Source organism: Amblyomma mixtum, chromosome 3 (genome assembly GCF_055824585.1).
Source record: "Amblyomma mixtum isolate Tamu chromosome 3, ASM5582458v1, whole genome shotgun sequence".
Lineage (NCBI taxonomy): Eukaryota > Metazoa > Arthropoda > Arachnida > Ixodida > Ixodidae > Amblyomma > Amblyomma mixtum.
The window spans coordinates 225,851,656-225,867,428 of record NC_143014.1 but is presented as its reverse complement, the minus strand read 5'-3'; the positions used below and the strand labels follow the sequence as shown (position 1 = coordinate 225,867,428).

The 15,773-nt window shown below is 44.9% G+C and overlaps 1 protein-coding gene across 1 annotated transcript; it reads right to left on the bottom strand.

Annotated features, from left to right (window-relative positions):
- Positions 1-2,517: 2,517 nt before the first annotated feature.
- On the bottom strand, positions 2,518-14,552 carry LOC149353897 (uncharacterized). Its single transcript, XM_089575874.1, has 4 exons — positions 14,504-14,552; positions 12,244-12,406; positions 7,895-8,034; positions 2,518-2,654 (listed from the first exon to the last, which is right to left on the bottom strand). The coding sequence occupies exons 1-4, from the start codon at positions 14,550-14,552 to the stop codon at positions 2,518-2,520; spliced, it is 489 nt and encodes a 162-aa protein (XP_089432000.1).
- Between the last annotated feature and the right edge of the window lie 1,221 nt (positions 14,553-15,773).

Genomic DNA, 15,773 nt, shown 5'->3' with positions numbered 1-15,773 from the left:
TTGCTTCGCAGAGAAGCTGACTGCTAATTTCTGCACCCCCCAATATGCAATCAGTTTTATTCTGTTTTGCTACATCGCTGGCCCTATTTTAATATCCATGCCACACGTACAGAAGCAGCAGCAGTAAATGCTTAGGGCCTTAAGTTTCCTAATGCTATTTTCAGATTTGCTGTTACATGTCCATATTTAATATAATTTTCCACAAGTCACAATGATAGTAAACGCTTGCAAGGCAGTCAAAAATTTTACCCGAATATAAACACTGATGAGTGATTTTGGGAATGTTGCTGAAATGCAATATAAAAATTATTCTGCTATCGTTGTTTGACAAATCAAACAGCCATAAACTCGCATGTTAGCATACAAGCTGAGATATCTGTCAGAAGTGCTGGTAAAAATGGCACCCTTCTCATTAAATATGCAGAAGAGGTATGTCTAATTTGACTGAAAGTTGACCATTTGCTACTTCATTAACCATTAAACATTTGCTACTAAGTTAACTATTTGCCACTGGTTAGAAAGTTCAATTGATACTACAAAATCATGTGCTTTTTCGCGAGTGTAATCGGGACAAGAGTACACACAGCTCGGGCGAATGAGTTGTGGTGTACTGATCAGTAGGCTGCAAATGGCAGTAATGCTAATGCCATTATATTTATGCGTGTGGCACCGCGCGAATGGCGCTAAAACTTAAGCACTCAGTGGCATTTCATTCGAACGTGTAGCACGGGTATAACAAGAACTGTATCATGTTTACTCATTTTCAATAACATAGCCATTTGGTGCATATCTCTTTCCACTTGCATCTCAAAGCAATTGAGAGAACACGGGATACAATAACAGATGCTTCTATTCATCTTACAGAACGCAGACCACAACGTCATTTTTGCCAGCGATGTTTGCTCTCGAATCGGCCAATAGCAAGATTTTTTTTTAAATCTGGCACATAAATATGGGGGAAGTGATGGCGCGTATTGCATGCACTCGCAGAAAGAATGAATGAAAGTACATGCGCGCCTAAGTCCGCAAAGCACGTGTAGTCCGGCGCGCCTATCCGAAAAGCACGTGTTGCGAGTCCGGAGTGTAAATGCAGAGGCCCAGAAAACCAATGCGCAGGCCCAGCTTTCAAATTTGTTCACTGGCACACGGTGATATTAATTAATAGTTCTTTATACCTCGTTGGCTTATTTCAAGCGCTGGTGTTAATCTGAAAACATTTTTCACACTACAGCACACGTAATTTTTTTAGGGCTATCTTTTAATGCCACGGCAACGTTACCCGTAAATTACTGTGCGACCACCGACCTGCAAGTGGTACAGAACTTGTGACCGCGCCTCAACCACGTTTTTTTTTTCTTTCAAGAGTACTTTCAATTTCGAATGGCAATTCATTCCCGCCAACTACACAGTGGCGATTGCAAACCTCCGCCAGCCCAGGAGAATGATGATGATTAAAACGTTTATTAAAGCCACAATGCCTTAGTTGACGGGGAAGGCTGATCGGGTCCCTAGTAGTCCGGGACAATGAAAAATAAGTTGGGTGCAGCTTCGAACTGTCCCCAAGCTTAAAATAAGACACATGGCGTACTTGCAGTAGGAAAAATTTTAGGCTTACCTTTATCAACTCCAGAAGACAAGATCTATCCCGAAATGGTGATCCGGGATGTTTCAATCGCCGGAGACACGTTCAGCTCAAATACCCCAAAAGGACTGTCGCAAAACGTTGTCGTAAAACTTCGCAGGTCACAGGTGCAGAGACGGCACTGCGCATTCCGGTGTACCGCGATGACAGAAGTATCACGTGCGGCGCACCCGGCGGACGAATACAAAATCATGCTGACAACAAACTTTTCTGCCCAAGATAATATGCACAGATTGCAATTATCTGTGGAAAATAATTACTAAATAAAATATTTACTTGCAATATTCGCTCAGATACAGATGGTTTCCACATTACGACTGAATTTTTTTAGGAGAACTATTTCTTTTATCGGCGTTCTCGCAGGCCACGCGTCCGTCCGACCAACACGAAGCATGCGCCGGAACACGCCGGTCGTGCGCCGGAATGACGTGCGCGAAAGTGGCGACGAAATAAAAACGATGCAGACAGGCGCAGACCCTCACAGCATACATTAATATTAAGGTGAAAGCATTTAATAGCTCATACTGCCGGCCAAGACGAGTCATTACAACTCATGACTAACTAGTCATTAACCATATATGCCATCAGGCATATAATTAGTCATTAACCAGTCATCGACTAATTAGTGGTAATTAGTAACAACTAATTAGTCATAACTATATGCATTAACCAGTCATAATTAGTCATAACTGGTTAGTCATTAGACAATCATGACTAGTCAGTCACGGAAAGCCTTTCGCCTCACGCTCTTTAGATCGTCAAAGTGCCCCATGAATTTTTTTTAGCCGGGGTGTGTTATACGAATATTCAGCGAATTCAGAACGGATCGTGCACGGTGGCCAAAGAGTTGCCAAGCAATATGACCAATGGTCGTCCTATTTAATTGCATTCAGCATGGTGCCCAAGTTATTTCCTATCAAGGAAACAGCACCCTGGCCAAGTATGATGGCCACCAAGAGGATTCCAAGACGTGTCCAATGAAAGGCCATCGGCCAGTGCTGCTTGGGGCCACCTGAGAATGGCATAAAAAAACTGTAACAAAAGAATGAAAGCCATGGTTGCATGCACTGGAAAGCACTGCGGACTCCCGATTTCTGACACAAGCCATCCAACTCCTAGCAGCTTCACACATGCTTGAGCCACATAGTTGAGATAAGTAGTTGTGTCATTTCTTTGTCCATGTGCCACAGCGCCGTTTCACCGTAATGTTCGACCTACTCACCCATCAGTTCGCATTATTAAGGTTGTCAAAACACGCACAAAACGCACATGCACATTTAATCGCAACGATGTCAGATGTTGTGGGAGAGATGCCAGGCTTATGGAGTTTGCATGCAGCTTTTTCTCACGTCGCACTGAGTATAAGGCTACTGGAACCGTCAGAGAGATAGATATGGCATAAACTTGCCAATACACAAGAGAAAAAACTATGTGCTTACCTCTGAATGAATTCCAATGTGGCTTGCACTTCTTGACTGTATTTGATGTTGAGACAAAAGTATGCAGCAAAAAGGATCTCCATGGCAGCCAGAAAGCTCAGGCCTTCAAAGCACCTCGCTCCATCAAGCGTCACAATGCATGTAAAATCAAAGACGCTTGTGCCTGAAAAGAAATCTCCTTTAGTGCCAAAAACCGAGTTAGCTTGCTGAAAACTTAGTTTTGCCAAGCTAAGTTTTCTGTGAGCATTGAAAAACCAGTTGAAAGAGCGCCTTCAAACCCCCCGAACCTCGCTCTATTGCTCATTGTTCACCACGAACAAACGAGATGGCGCCACCGGGGCGATGGTTCACCTCAACAAACGAGATGGTGCCACCGGTGCGATGGCTGGCAGAGCAGCTTAATTTTCTTCGTCGTCGCCGCAGACGATGTGAATATCCGACTTATTCTGTTATATTCGATGTGAATATCCGACTTATTCTTAAACGGGCCCAGCAACGCTTTTTTGATATGCTTTAGATGATTTCTTCATGACACGCAAATACCGAATCAAAAAGAATTACTGGAATCGGTGCACTAGAACGGGAGTTATTAAGGAATGAATTCTCAAAATAGAAGCAAACAAAATATTGCCCTCGACTCAAATTTTCCCGGTCTTCTCTTTGCCGTTTCATTCACCCAATGACGACACGCGGCGAGACCAATCGAAGCAGCGTGCAGGAACACGTCACCACAACGTCCCGGAAGATAGCTTCTCATGGTTTCCTGGTCGCTGTAACACGTTTCCGCTGACGCTGATGGCGTCGTTTCCATGGTTACAAGCACGTGGGCGCTAGACTGAGACGGAGTGAAGGAGCCGAAAGCTCCACTCTAGTACAGGCATGCTGTCGTTGCTCTAATCTAACGACTGTTGCGTAAATCAGAGAAAGTCGAAAAAAAATTCTCTCGGCCTAACCGCACGTTTGTTCGGGCTCAAATTTCGCACAGAGGTTGCATTTGGCGATCAGTTTTCTTTTATACCACATTTAGGTGGGGTACTTGCCTGATTCGGTCAGAATTATTTGGAAATCCCCATCGTCTGTGGCGACGGTGAACCAAAATCGAAAGACTTCGCAGCAATGGTAGACGTGGCGCCATCTCGTAGTCACCGGAGAAACGAGCCCTCTACCGAGGACGGCTGCGCGGGTGCGCGGTTTATTTTAAAAGAACTTACTTCACCACAGATTCAAATTCGCCTTCGATGGCATCTCCAATGCCCCCGCGGGAGCTCCCGGCATCGAATCTTTGTGCCCTTGCTACGCTTCCCGTACTTTGAAACTTTTTTCAGCCACCTTTGCAAGCACGAGCGATGGGACGGCCGACGATGAAATGTCACCCTGAATTGCTTCCGCACGAAGAGGAGAGAGTTCGACTCACATAGCCAAGTCACGGCCATGGCCTTCTCTTCATTGCTGTGTGCCCGCATTTTCGGCGATGTCTTGCGCTTCTTTGCAGGAAAGAGCACCGAGCAAAGCCAATTCTCTCACCAGCTTAGCACAGCTACCGCCGGTGACAGAAAAACGAAAGCAGGCGACGCGAAGCGAACATGACAACACTTTATTGCTATAGACAGAAACCGAACTCGTTGAAATTGCGGCAATTTTTGTGCAAACAATGTTTTCTATGTCCAACATTGATAACGTGGTGAAGTAAGTTCTTTTATAATAAACCGCGCACCCGCGCAGCCGTCCTCGGTAGAGGGCTCGTTTCTCCGGTGGCTACGAGATGGCGCCACGCCTACCATTGCTGCGAAGTCTGTCGGTTTTGGTTCACAGTCGCCACAGACGATGGGGATTTCCAAATAATTCTGACCGAATCAGGCAAGTACCCCACCTAAATGTGGTATAAAACAAAACTGGCCGCCAAATGCAACCTCTGTGCGAAATTTGAGCCCGAACAAACGTGCGGTTACGCCGAGAGAATTTTTTTTCGATTTTCTCTGATTTACGCAACACGCGATAGAAAGCATCCTTTCAGATAGCATGGCTGTTTTTGTATTTTCTTGTGCGAACGTGAAGTAAGCCGAGCCTGCCGGCCGGCCAGCCTAGATGCCGGCAGACGGGATCCCGTCTGCCGGCGTCATAAAAACGAGCTAAAGAGTGTTCTTGACGTAAGTAATAAAGCCTGAGATAGGAAAATGAGAAATATATCATTTTTCTGGGTCAGTGGCCAATACAGAGTTGCTGGTAAAAGGGACAACTGTGGCAGGAGCGAATTTGTTGCGAGAACCGCCTCGCAGCTGCCTCTGACCCGACGGGGTCCGGCTCGACTGGCGCCCGCTAGCTCCGCTGCTGAGGGCGTAGCGGAAATTGACCACGCTATTATTTTATTGCGAGATAATGCTGTTGACAGAAAAGCGGTGTGAAGAGTAGGCCTTTTATTATAGCGCAGGCGCCTTCCGTGCGCCGGCCGCTGCGGCTTCGACGCGAGACGAGCTATAGGCCTAGCGACGACCTACGGCAGCCAGGCAGCAGCAGAGCTCGTCGCCCGGAGCGCCCGCGAGCGGTGCCGTTGCCGAAAGCTCGCAACATAAGCAGGCATGCTTTGTCGCTGCTCGAGTATAGCTGGCAGTCTTTCTGATAACAAGGTGATCTTGTCTTTCCTTGCGATATTTGTATACCAAGCCAAGCAACGCTCAGGAACTGCTGCACGGCGGCGAAGTGCGACACCGGTTGTGGGTGGATCTTGGGCAGAGCGGCGCAGCAGGAGGCCACGAAGTTCTTTGATGCAAAGTAATAGCCAGCGCCTCTGCTGGGGCTTTTTTTTCTAACAAGCTTTGAAATTCTTTTGCGTAAGAAAAGATGCTAGTTTTTTTCAATTTAATATAAAAGGACACAACAAAACATAAGATATTTTTGCTCACGAACACAATTAGCTTGTTATTAGTTGTTCATCCAATCATAATCGCTCGCCAGCTGAAGTCATATCCGCTGCAAAAATGCAAAAGAACACCGCTGTGTGCCGACGCCGTCAGTGTCATGGTTTTGATTCTCGAGCAACTTAAAATATTAAATACAAAAATATGCGTGTTATGACCGGTGGTAATAGCGTCGCCATAACTCAACAATTACAACAAGGAAGCAAAACAATGCACTCAGATTATGGTGCAGGGCCCCTTTAACAATGTAGCTCTCGAATCAGTAGCGTCATACAAGTACCTAGGCATTCATATCGCTTCTAACCTTAGCTGGAACAGTCATGTCGAATTCATTGTCAACAAAGCTAACCACATGCTAGGCTACTTAAAACGGAACTTTCGCTCGGCCCCTTCTAGTACCAAGCTTCTCTTTTACAAAACGTTAGTCCGTTCGCAACTTGAATACGCATCTTCAGTTTGGGACCCGTGCACTACTGATCTCATTAACCAGCTAGAAATGATTCAAAACAATGCAGCTCGTTTCATCTCTAATTATCACCGCACCGCTAGTGCATCCTCAATGAAATCTAATCTCAATCTGCTACCCCTCACATTTCCTCGAAAGCATGCATGGTTATGCCTCTTTCATAAGATATTTTACTGTGATGACTTACACGATAAATTGCTCATTCCGCCTTCATATGTATTATCGCGCATTGACCACGCTCACAAGGTTGGCATAAATTCATGCAACACTAAATGTTTTCCGATTCATTCATACCCCGCACATCTAAAGACTGGAACCGCCTTCCCTCTTCCGTTGCAGCAATCAATAAATTTTGGTTATTTCAGTCTGCTGTGCGCAATATAGACCATGCGAGTTTTTCTTAACATTGTATAAAACCTACCTCCTTCCTGTGTGTTCATATATTATTCAATTTCACCACTGTGTACACTCAAACGGTATCGCGAATTTCATTGTGTTATATTAAGCGTTAGGGGACTTTGTTTACATCCTTTTTTAACCAAACTTAACTCTCACTTACAGTATTACTTGTATGTTCTTGTTCCTGTGCATATTTTTTGTTTGTTTATTGATTAAAACGCACTCCCCTCTGTAATGTTTATACCCTGAGTGTAATAATAAATAAATAAATAAACTCTGTTATGACGTCAAATGTTCTGTATACCATGGTGTATGTGCTGTTTTTATGCTGACGTTACATCAACCGTCGTAATAATGTACAGCATATGTGATGCAACTGAATTAACATGACATGATCTGTTTATACGAGTACACCTTATGTTCTGTTTTTATGCCGCACTGTACATTACACAGCAAAGGTGCTAACATATGCATGTCCCGTAGCATTTACGAGAAGCCCATGGCCAGTTTTGAAAGTTGACTGAACACATGCTGTTTAATGCTTTACGGCACATAATACGCAATGTTACACTCCCGAATTTTTTAATCGGGGCCAGGCCCACGTTCAGATCAGAGGCATATGCTACGCATGGTAAATATGTCATGTCTGTAGCCTGTCACTGGTAGTCGATGCAATAACACATCTGTGTGTACAAAGTTAGAAAAGCCACAAAATTTGTACATATACATGTGTCTATATGCAATACTTTTCTGCATCTCCTTCAAATATTTTCGGGTAGAGACACAATCTAGGAATAAATATTGCATAGAAATTAAATAGTTTTAGAAAGTTTTAATTAAGAACACAGAGGTACAAAAAATAGCAAAAGCAAGCTATACAGAGAATCTACATTGAATGATATAAATAAAACAGTTATTTGCAAAAGCTACTAAATCCAATATCTAATCTGATATCAGAGTTCATAAACACACTAAATTTGCTCTACACAATAATCCAATATCTAAGCTCTGATATCAGAGTTAATAACCACACTAAATCTGAGCCATGCAATGCTGCCACTTTTTTTGAACTTTTCAAGCTGCTGAAGGGCACTGTGCACTTTTGGGTGGACTGAGGTTATCCTCCGGGACAACTGCCGGCTCCTTTCCTCTGGGTTCATCCCCACCAATTGCCTGAAAAGGAAAAGACCCATTTAGAAGCTAGATCATCCTGCTTAGACCGGCAGAATTTTAGGGCTAGTCTAAATGCATAACTGCCGTTAGGTTGAGTTTGATTCCCAACAGTCCAATGCTCTCTTAGCGCCACTTCTGTGGAAATAACGGTACATATTAACATCATTTACATGGTTATACTAGCTTTTCCAGCAAAACAAAGCAACACAAAGCAATAAAAGCACACAGAGTAAGGCATGCTGTGATGCCAAGAGAGCAAATGACTCCAGTATTAGGCAGGCAACAGGAACTTGTTCCAGACACTGCAGTTACTCAGTGCATTCTGATTTGGAATTCTTTATACAACCAATTTCTGTCCCGAGAGATATGCCTTGTGCATAAGCCACAGCGCAGTTACTGCCATATGCCTCAGCTTCTAATTTTCTGCGTCAGAACACCTAAGCATATTGCTTCTCGACACTACCTATATGCGATTAGCTAGCTGCTATGCATCACTACTGAATCTCGAAATTCACCATTCAGGAGGAGCTGGCTTCCAGTTCTTGAGATTCATCCTGGAAACACAGAAATTTAAAGTGCCACAAAAAATTATAACGCACAATTCTCACAATTATAACGCACACTGTGCACTTCAGATAGTGTACAACATACCACGATTCTGATCAAGACATGGCCAGGTCAGTGTTGACATCCTTCTGGCATTAAAACATTTCAGCAAGACTGGCAAGGCAATAGAGTTGCAGAAATCTGAAAGCCAGCTTCCTTGCACCAGAAAAGTCCTTCACCATGGGCACTGGTTTTTGGGGAAGAAATTAGGTACATCAGTGGAGTTCCACAGTTCTGAGAAATGCTGAGTCTCCTTCACGTTCCTGCTTTATGCAGCTATTGCATTTAAGGTATTAAGCACAGTTCACCCAAGCTACTGCTTCGCAATGGGGGATAAAAAAAGCTGTGCAGCATTCAGTGGCTCTGCAGCCAAGGCTAGGAGGTAAGGGCAGACGGACTGTCTCCATGCCATGGGAAGTGCATGTGCATGAGGCTCACAACGGAAATCTCTAGCGCGGCTCCAAACTTCTAGCTGCAGGAAGAGCAACACCACCACAGTGAGGTGTTTTTGCTTCGCCGAGAAGCTGACTGCTAATTTCTGCACCCCCCAATATGCAATCAGTTTTATTCTGTTTTGCTACATCGCTGGCCCTATTTTAATATCCATGCCATACGTACAGAAGCAGCAGCAGTAAATGCTTAGGGCCTTAAGTTTCCTAACGCTATTTTCAGATTTGCTGCTACATGTCCACATTTAATATAATTTTACACAAGTCACAATGATAGTAAACGCTTGCAAGGCAGTCAAAAATTTTACCCGAATATAAACACTGATGAGTGATTTTGGGAATGTTGCTGAAATGCATTATAAAAATTATTCTGCTATTGTTCTTTGACAAATCAAACAGCCATAAACTCGCATGTTAGCATACAAGCTGAGATATCTGTCAGAAGTGCTGGTAAAAATGGAACCCTTCTCATTAAAAATGCAGAAGAGGTATGTCCAATTTGACTGAAAGTTGACCATTTGCTACTTCATTAACCATTAAACATTTGCTACTAAGTTAACTATTTGCTACTGGTTAGAAAGTTCAATTGTTACTACAAAATCATGTGCTTTTCTGCGAGTGTAATCGGGACAAGAGTACACACAGCTCGGGCGAATGAGTTGTGGTGTACTGATCAGTAGGCTGCAAAAGGCAGTAATGCTAATGCCATTATATTTATGCGTGTGGCACCGTGCGAATGGCGCTAAAACTTAAGCACTCAGTGGTATTTCATTCGAACGTGTGGCACGGGTATAACAAGAACTGTAAATGTATGTTTACTCATTTTCAATAACATAGCCATTTGGTGCATATCTGTTTCCACTTGCATCACAAAGCAATTGAGAGAACACGGGATACAATAACAGATGCTTCTGTTCATCTTAAAGAACGCAGACCACAACGTCATTTTTGCCAGCGATGTTTGCTCTCGAATCGGCCACTATCAAGATTTTTTTAAAATCTGGCACATAAATATGGGCGAAGAGATGGCGCGTATTGCATGCACTCGCAGAAAGAATGAATGAAAGCAGATGCGCGCCTAAGTCCGCAAAGCACGTGTAGTCCGGCGCGCCTATCCGAAAAGCACGTGTTGCGAGTCCGGAGTGTAAATGCAGAGGCCCAGAAAACCAATGCGCAGGCCCAGCTTTCAAATTTGTTCACTGGCACACGGTGATATTAATTAATAGTTCTTTATACCTCGTTGGCTTATTTCAAGCGCTGGTGTTAATCTGAAAACATTTTTCACACTACAGCACACGTAATTTTTTTTAGGGCTATCTTTTTATGCCACGGCAAAGTTACCCGTAAATTACTGTGCGGCCACCGACCTGCAAGTGCTACAGAACTTGTGACCGCGCCTCAGCCACGTTTTTTTTCTTTCAAGAGTACTTTCAATTTCGAATGGCAATTCATTCCCGCCAACTACACAGTGGCGATTGCAAACCTCCGCCAGCCCAGGAGAATGATGATGATTAAAACGTTTATTAAAGCCACAATGCCTTAGTTGACGGGGAAGGCTGATCGGGTTCCTAGTAGTCCGGGACAATGAAAAATAAGCTGGGTGCAGCTTCGAACTGTCCCCAAGCTTAAAATAAGACACATGGCGTACTTGCAGCAGGAAAAATTTTAGGCTTACCTTTATCAACTCCAGAAGACAAGAAGATCTATCCCGAAATGGTGATCCGGGATGTTTCAATCGCCGGAGACACGTTCAGCTCAAATACCCCAAAAGGACTGTCGCAAAACGTTGTCGTAAAACTTCGCAGGTCACACAGGCGACAACGAAGCAGGTGCAGAGACGGCACTGCGCATTCCGGTGTACCGCGATGACAGAAGTATCACGTGCGGCGCACCCGGCGGACGAATACAAAATCATGCTGACAACAAACTTTTCTGCCCAAGATAATATGCACAGATTGCAATTATCTGTGAAAAATAAGTGGATGTTTTATTTACTTGCAACATTCGCTCAGATACAGATGGTTTCCACATTACGACTGAATTTTTTTAGAACTTTTCTTTTATCGGCGTTCTCGCAGGCCACGCGTCCGTCCGACCAACACGAAGCATGCGCCGGAACACGCCGGTCGTGCGCCGGAATGACGTGCGCGAAAGTGGCGACGAAATAAAAACGATGCAGACAGGCGCAGACCCTCACAGCATACATTAATATTAAGGTGAAAGCATTTAATAGCTAAAACTGCCGGCCAAGACGAGTCATTACAACTCATGACTAACTAGTCATTAACCATATATGCCATCAGCCATATAATTAGTCATTAATCAGTCATCGACTAATTAGTGGTAATTAGTAACAACTAATTAGTCATAACTATATGCATTAACCAGTCATAATTAGTCATAGCTGGTTAGTCATTAGACAATCATGAATAATCAGTCACGGAAAGCCTTTCGCCTCACGCTCTTTAGATCGTCAAAGTGCCCCATGAATTTTTTTTAGCCGGGGTGTGTTATACGAATATTCAGCGAATTCAGAACGGATCGTGCACGGTGGCCAAAGAGTTGCCAAGCAATATGACCAATGGTCGTCCTATTTAATTGCATTCAGCATGGTGCCCAAGTTATTTCCTATCAAGGAAACAGAATCCTGGCCAAGTATGATTGCCACCAAGAGGATTCCAAGACGTGTCCAATGAAAGGCCATCGGCCAGTGCTGCTTGGGGCCACCTGAGAATGGCATAAAAAAACTGTAACAAAAGAATGAAAGCCATGGTTGCATGCAATGGAAAGCACAGCGGACTCCCGATTTCTGACACAAGCCATCCAACTCCTAGCAGCTTCACACATGCTTGAGCCCCATAGTTGAGATAAGTAGTTGTGTCATTTCTTTTTCCATGTGCCACAGCGCCGTTTCATCGTAATGTTCGACCTACTCACCCATTAGTTCGTATTATTAAGGTTGTCAAACCACGCACAAAATGCACATGCACATTTAATCGCAACAATCTCAGATGTTGTGGGAGAGATGCCAGGCTTATGGAGTTTGCATGCAGCTTTTTCTCACGTCTCACTGAGTATAAGGCTACTGGAACAGTCAGAGAGATAGATATGGCAAAAACTTGCCGATACGCAAGAGAAAAATTTATGTGCTTACCTCTGAATGAATTCCAATGTGGCTTGCACTTCTTGACTGTATTTGATGTTGAGACAAAAGTATGCAGCAAAAAGGATCTCCATGGCAGCCAGAAAGCTCAGGCCTTCAAAGCACCTCGCTCCATCAAGCGTCACAATGCATGTAAAATCAAAGACGCTTGTGCCTGAAAAGAAATCTCCTTTAGTGCCAAAAACTGAGTTAGCTTGCTGAAAACTTAGTTTTGCCAAGCTAAGTTTTCTGTGAGCATTGAAAAACCAGTTGAAAGAGCGCCTTCAAACCCCCTGAACCTCGCTCTATTGCTCATTGTTCACCACGAACAAACGAGATGGCGCTACCGGGGCGATGGTTCACCTCAACAAACGAGATGGCGCCACCGGTGCGATGGCTGGCAGAGCAGCTTAATTTTCTTCGTCGTCGCCGCAGACGATGTGAATATCCGACTTATTCTGTTATATTCGATGTGAATATCCGACTTATTCTTAAACGGGCCCAGCAACGCTTTTTTCATATGCTTTAGATGATTTCTTCATGACACGCAGATACCGAATCAAAAAGAATTACTGGAATCGGTGCACTAGAAGGGGAGTTATTAAGGAATGAATTTTCAAAATACAAGCAAACAAAAAATTGCCCTCGACTCAAATTTACCCGGTCTTCTCTTTGCCGTTTCGTTCACCCAATGACGACACACGGCGAGACCAATCGAAACAGCGTGCAGGAGCACGTCACCACAACGTCCCGGAAGATAGCTTCTCATGGTTTCCTGGTCGCTGTAACACGTTTCCGCTGACGCTGATGGCGTCGTTTCCATGGTTACAAGCACGTGGGCGCTAGACTGAGACGGAGTGAAGGAGCCGAAAGCTCCACTCTAGTACAGGCATGCTGTCGTTGCTCTAATCTAACGACTGTTGCGTAAATCAGAGAATGTCGAAAAAAAATTCTCTCGACCTAACCGCACGTTTGTTCCGGCTCAAATTTCACACAGAGGTTGCATTTGGCGGTCAGTTTTGTTTTATACCACATTTAGGTGGGGTACTTGCCTGATTCGGTCAGAATTATTTGGAAATCCCCATCGTCTGTGGCGACGGTGAACCAAAATCGAAAGACTTCGCAGGATGGATGGATGGATGCATAGGAGCGCCCCCTTTGAAACGGGGTGGTCGCAACTGCCACCATGCTCAGCTTTTGTTCTTTACTTTTTTTGTTTACTGTGTTGGCAATTCTCATTAAGAATCGCCACCATCTTTACCTACGGTTTCCTACAATTCTAACCTTATGCAACATCTCTGCTTTTCAGCCACCAATCCTCCAATCGCTTTTTGCTGACTTCCTCTGCAGATTTATTTACATGACCATTGTTATCTTTAAACCCTAGGGCCTCAGGAAGAGTGACTGCACCTGCATCGACATCCGGATGGATACCGTCACATTTGATTATGAGGTGTTCAATTGTTTCCACAGATCTACCACACACTGCACATGTGTCATCTTCTTTGTTAAATTTCTTTTGTAGCTGCGCGTTCTAAGACACCCTGACCTAGCTTCAAAAAGTAGGGCACTGCCTCTTGAGTTATCATAGAAAAATTCTTTCCTTATCTGCCTTTTCCAGCATAGATATAGTTCTACACTATGTTTCTTTTCCATTGAATTCATCCAATTTTTAACTTCCGCGTTTTTAACCTGTCGTTTAACGCTCTTTCTTTCTCCCTCCTCATGACCTGCATACTTACTGGTTAGTTTTCTAGTTCTTTTCCGCCACTGTGAGTCAACGCTCTTTCTGTATAAATATTTAAATGCCTTAGCTGCCCACCTGTTATCGTCCAATTTCCTCAGGCGTTCTTCATATAGTATTTTACTCTTAGCTTCCCGTGCTTCGAACGATGCCCAGCCCATATCCCCTTGTGCTGCCTCGTTTGTGGTTTTGCCATGGGCACGTAGGGCTAATCTTCCAACCACACGCGATGGTAGGCGTGGCGCCATCTCGTAGCCACCGGAGAAACGAGCCCTCTACCGAGGACGGCTGCGCGGGTGCGCGGTTTATTTTAAAAGAACTTATACTTCACCACAGATTCAAATGCGCCTTCGATGGCATCTCCAATGCCCCCGCGGGAGCTCCCGGCATCGAATCTTCGTGCCCTTGCTACGCTTCCCGTACTTTGAAACTTTTTCAGCCACCTTTGCAAGCACGACCGACGGGGCGGCCGACGATGAAATGTCGCCCTGAATTGCTTCCGCACGAAGCGAAGAGAGTTCGACTCACATAGCCAAGTCACGGCCATGGCCTTCTCTTCATTGCTGTATGCCCGCATTTTCGGCGATGTCTTGCGCTTCTTTGCAGGAAAGAGCACCGAGCAAAGGCAATTCTCTCACCAGCTTAGCACAGCTACCGCCGGTGACAGAAAAACGAAAGCAGACGACGCGAAGCGAACATGACAACACTTTATTGCGATAGACAGAAACCGAACTCGTTGAAATTGCGGCAATTTTTGTGCAAACAATGTTTTCTATGTCCAACATTGATAACGTGGTGAAGTAAGTTCTTTTAAAATAAACCGCGCACCCGCGCAGCCGTCCTCGGTAGAGGGCTCGTTTCTCCGGTGGCTACGAGATGGCGCCACGCGTACCATCGCTGCGAAGTCTTTCGATTTTGGTTCACCGTCGCCACAGGCGATGGAGATTTCGAAATAATTCTGACCGAATCAGGCAAGTAGCCCACCTAAATGTGGTATAAAACAAAAGTGACCGCCAAATGCAACCTCTGTGCGAAATTTGAGCCCGAACAAACGTGCGGTTAGGCCGAGATAATTTTTTTTCGATTTTCTCTGATTTACGCAACACGCGATAGAAAAAAGCATCCTTTCAGGTAGCATGGCTGTTTTTGTATTTTCTTGTGCGAACGTGAAGTAAGCCGAGCCTGCCGGCCGGCCAGCCTGGATGCCGGCAGACGGGATCCCGTCAGCCGGCGTCATAAAAAACGAGCTATAGAGTGTTCTTGACGTAAGTAATAAAGCCTGGGATAGGAAAATGAGAAATATATCATTTTTCTGGGTCACTGGCCAATACCGAGTTGCTGGTAAAAAGGACAACTGTGGCACGAGCGAATTTGTTGCGAGAACCGCCTCGCAGCTGCCTCTGACCCGACGGGGTCCGGCTCGACTGGCGCCCGCTAGCTCCGCTGCTGAGGGCGTAGCGGAAATTGACCACGCTATTATTTTATTGCGAGATAATGCTGTTGACAGAAAAGCGGTGTGAAGAGTAGGCCTTTTATTATAGCGCAGGCGCCTTCCGAGCGCCGGCCGCTGCGGCTTCGACGCGAGACGAGCTATAGGCCTAGCGACGACCACGGCAGCCAGGCAGCAGCAGAGCTCGTCGCCCGGAGCGCCCGCGAGCGGTGCCGTTGCCGTAAGCTCGCAACATAAGCAGGCATGCTTTGTCGCTGCTCGAGTATAGCTGGCAGTCTTTCTGATAACAAGGTGATCTTGTATTTCCTTGCGATATTTGTATACCAAGCCAAGCAGCGCTCAGGAACT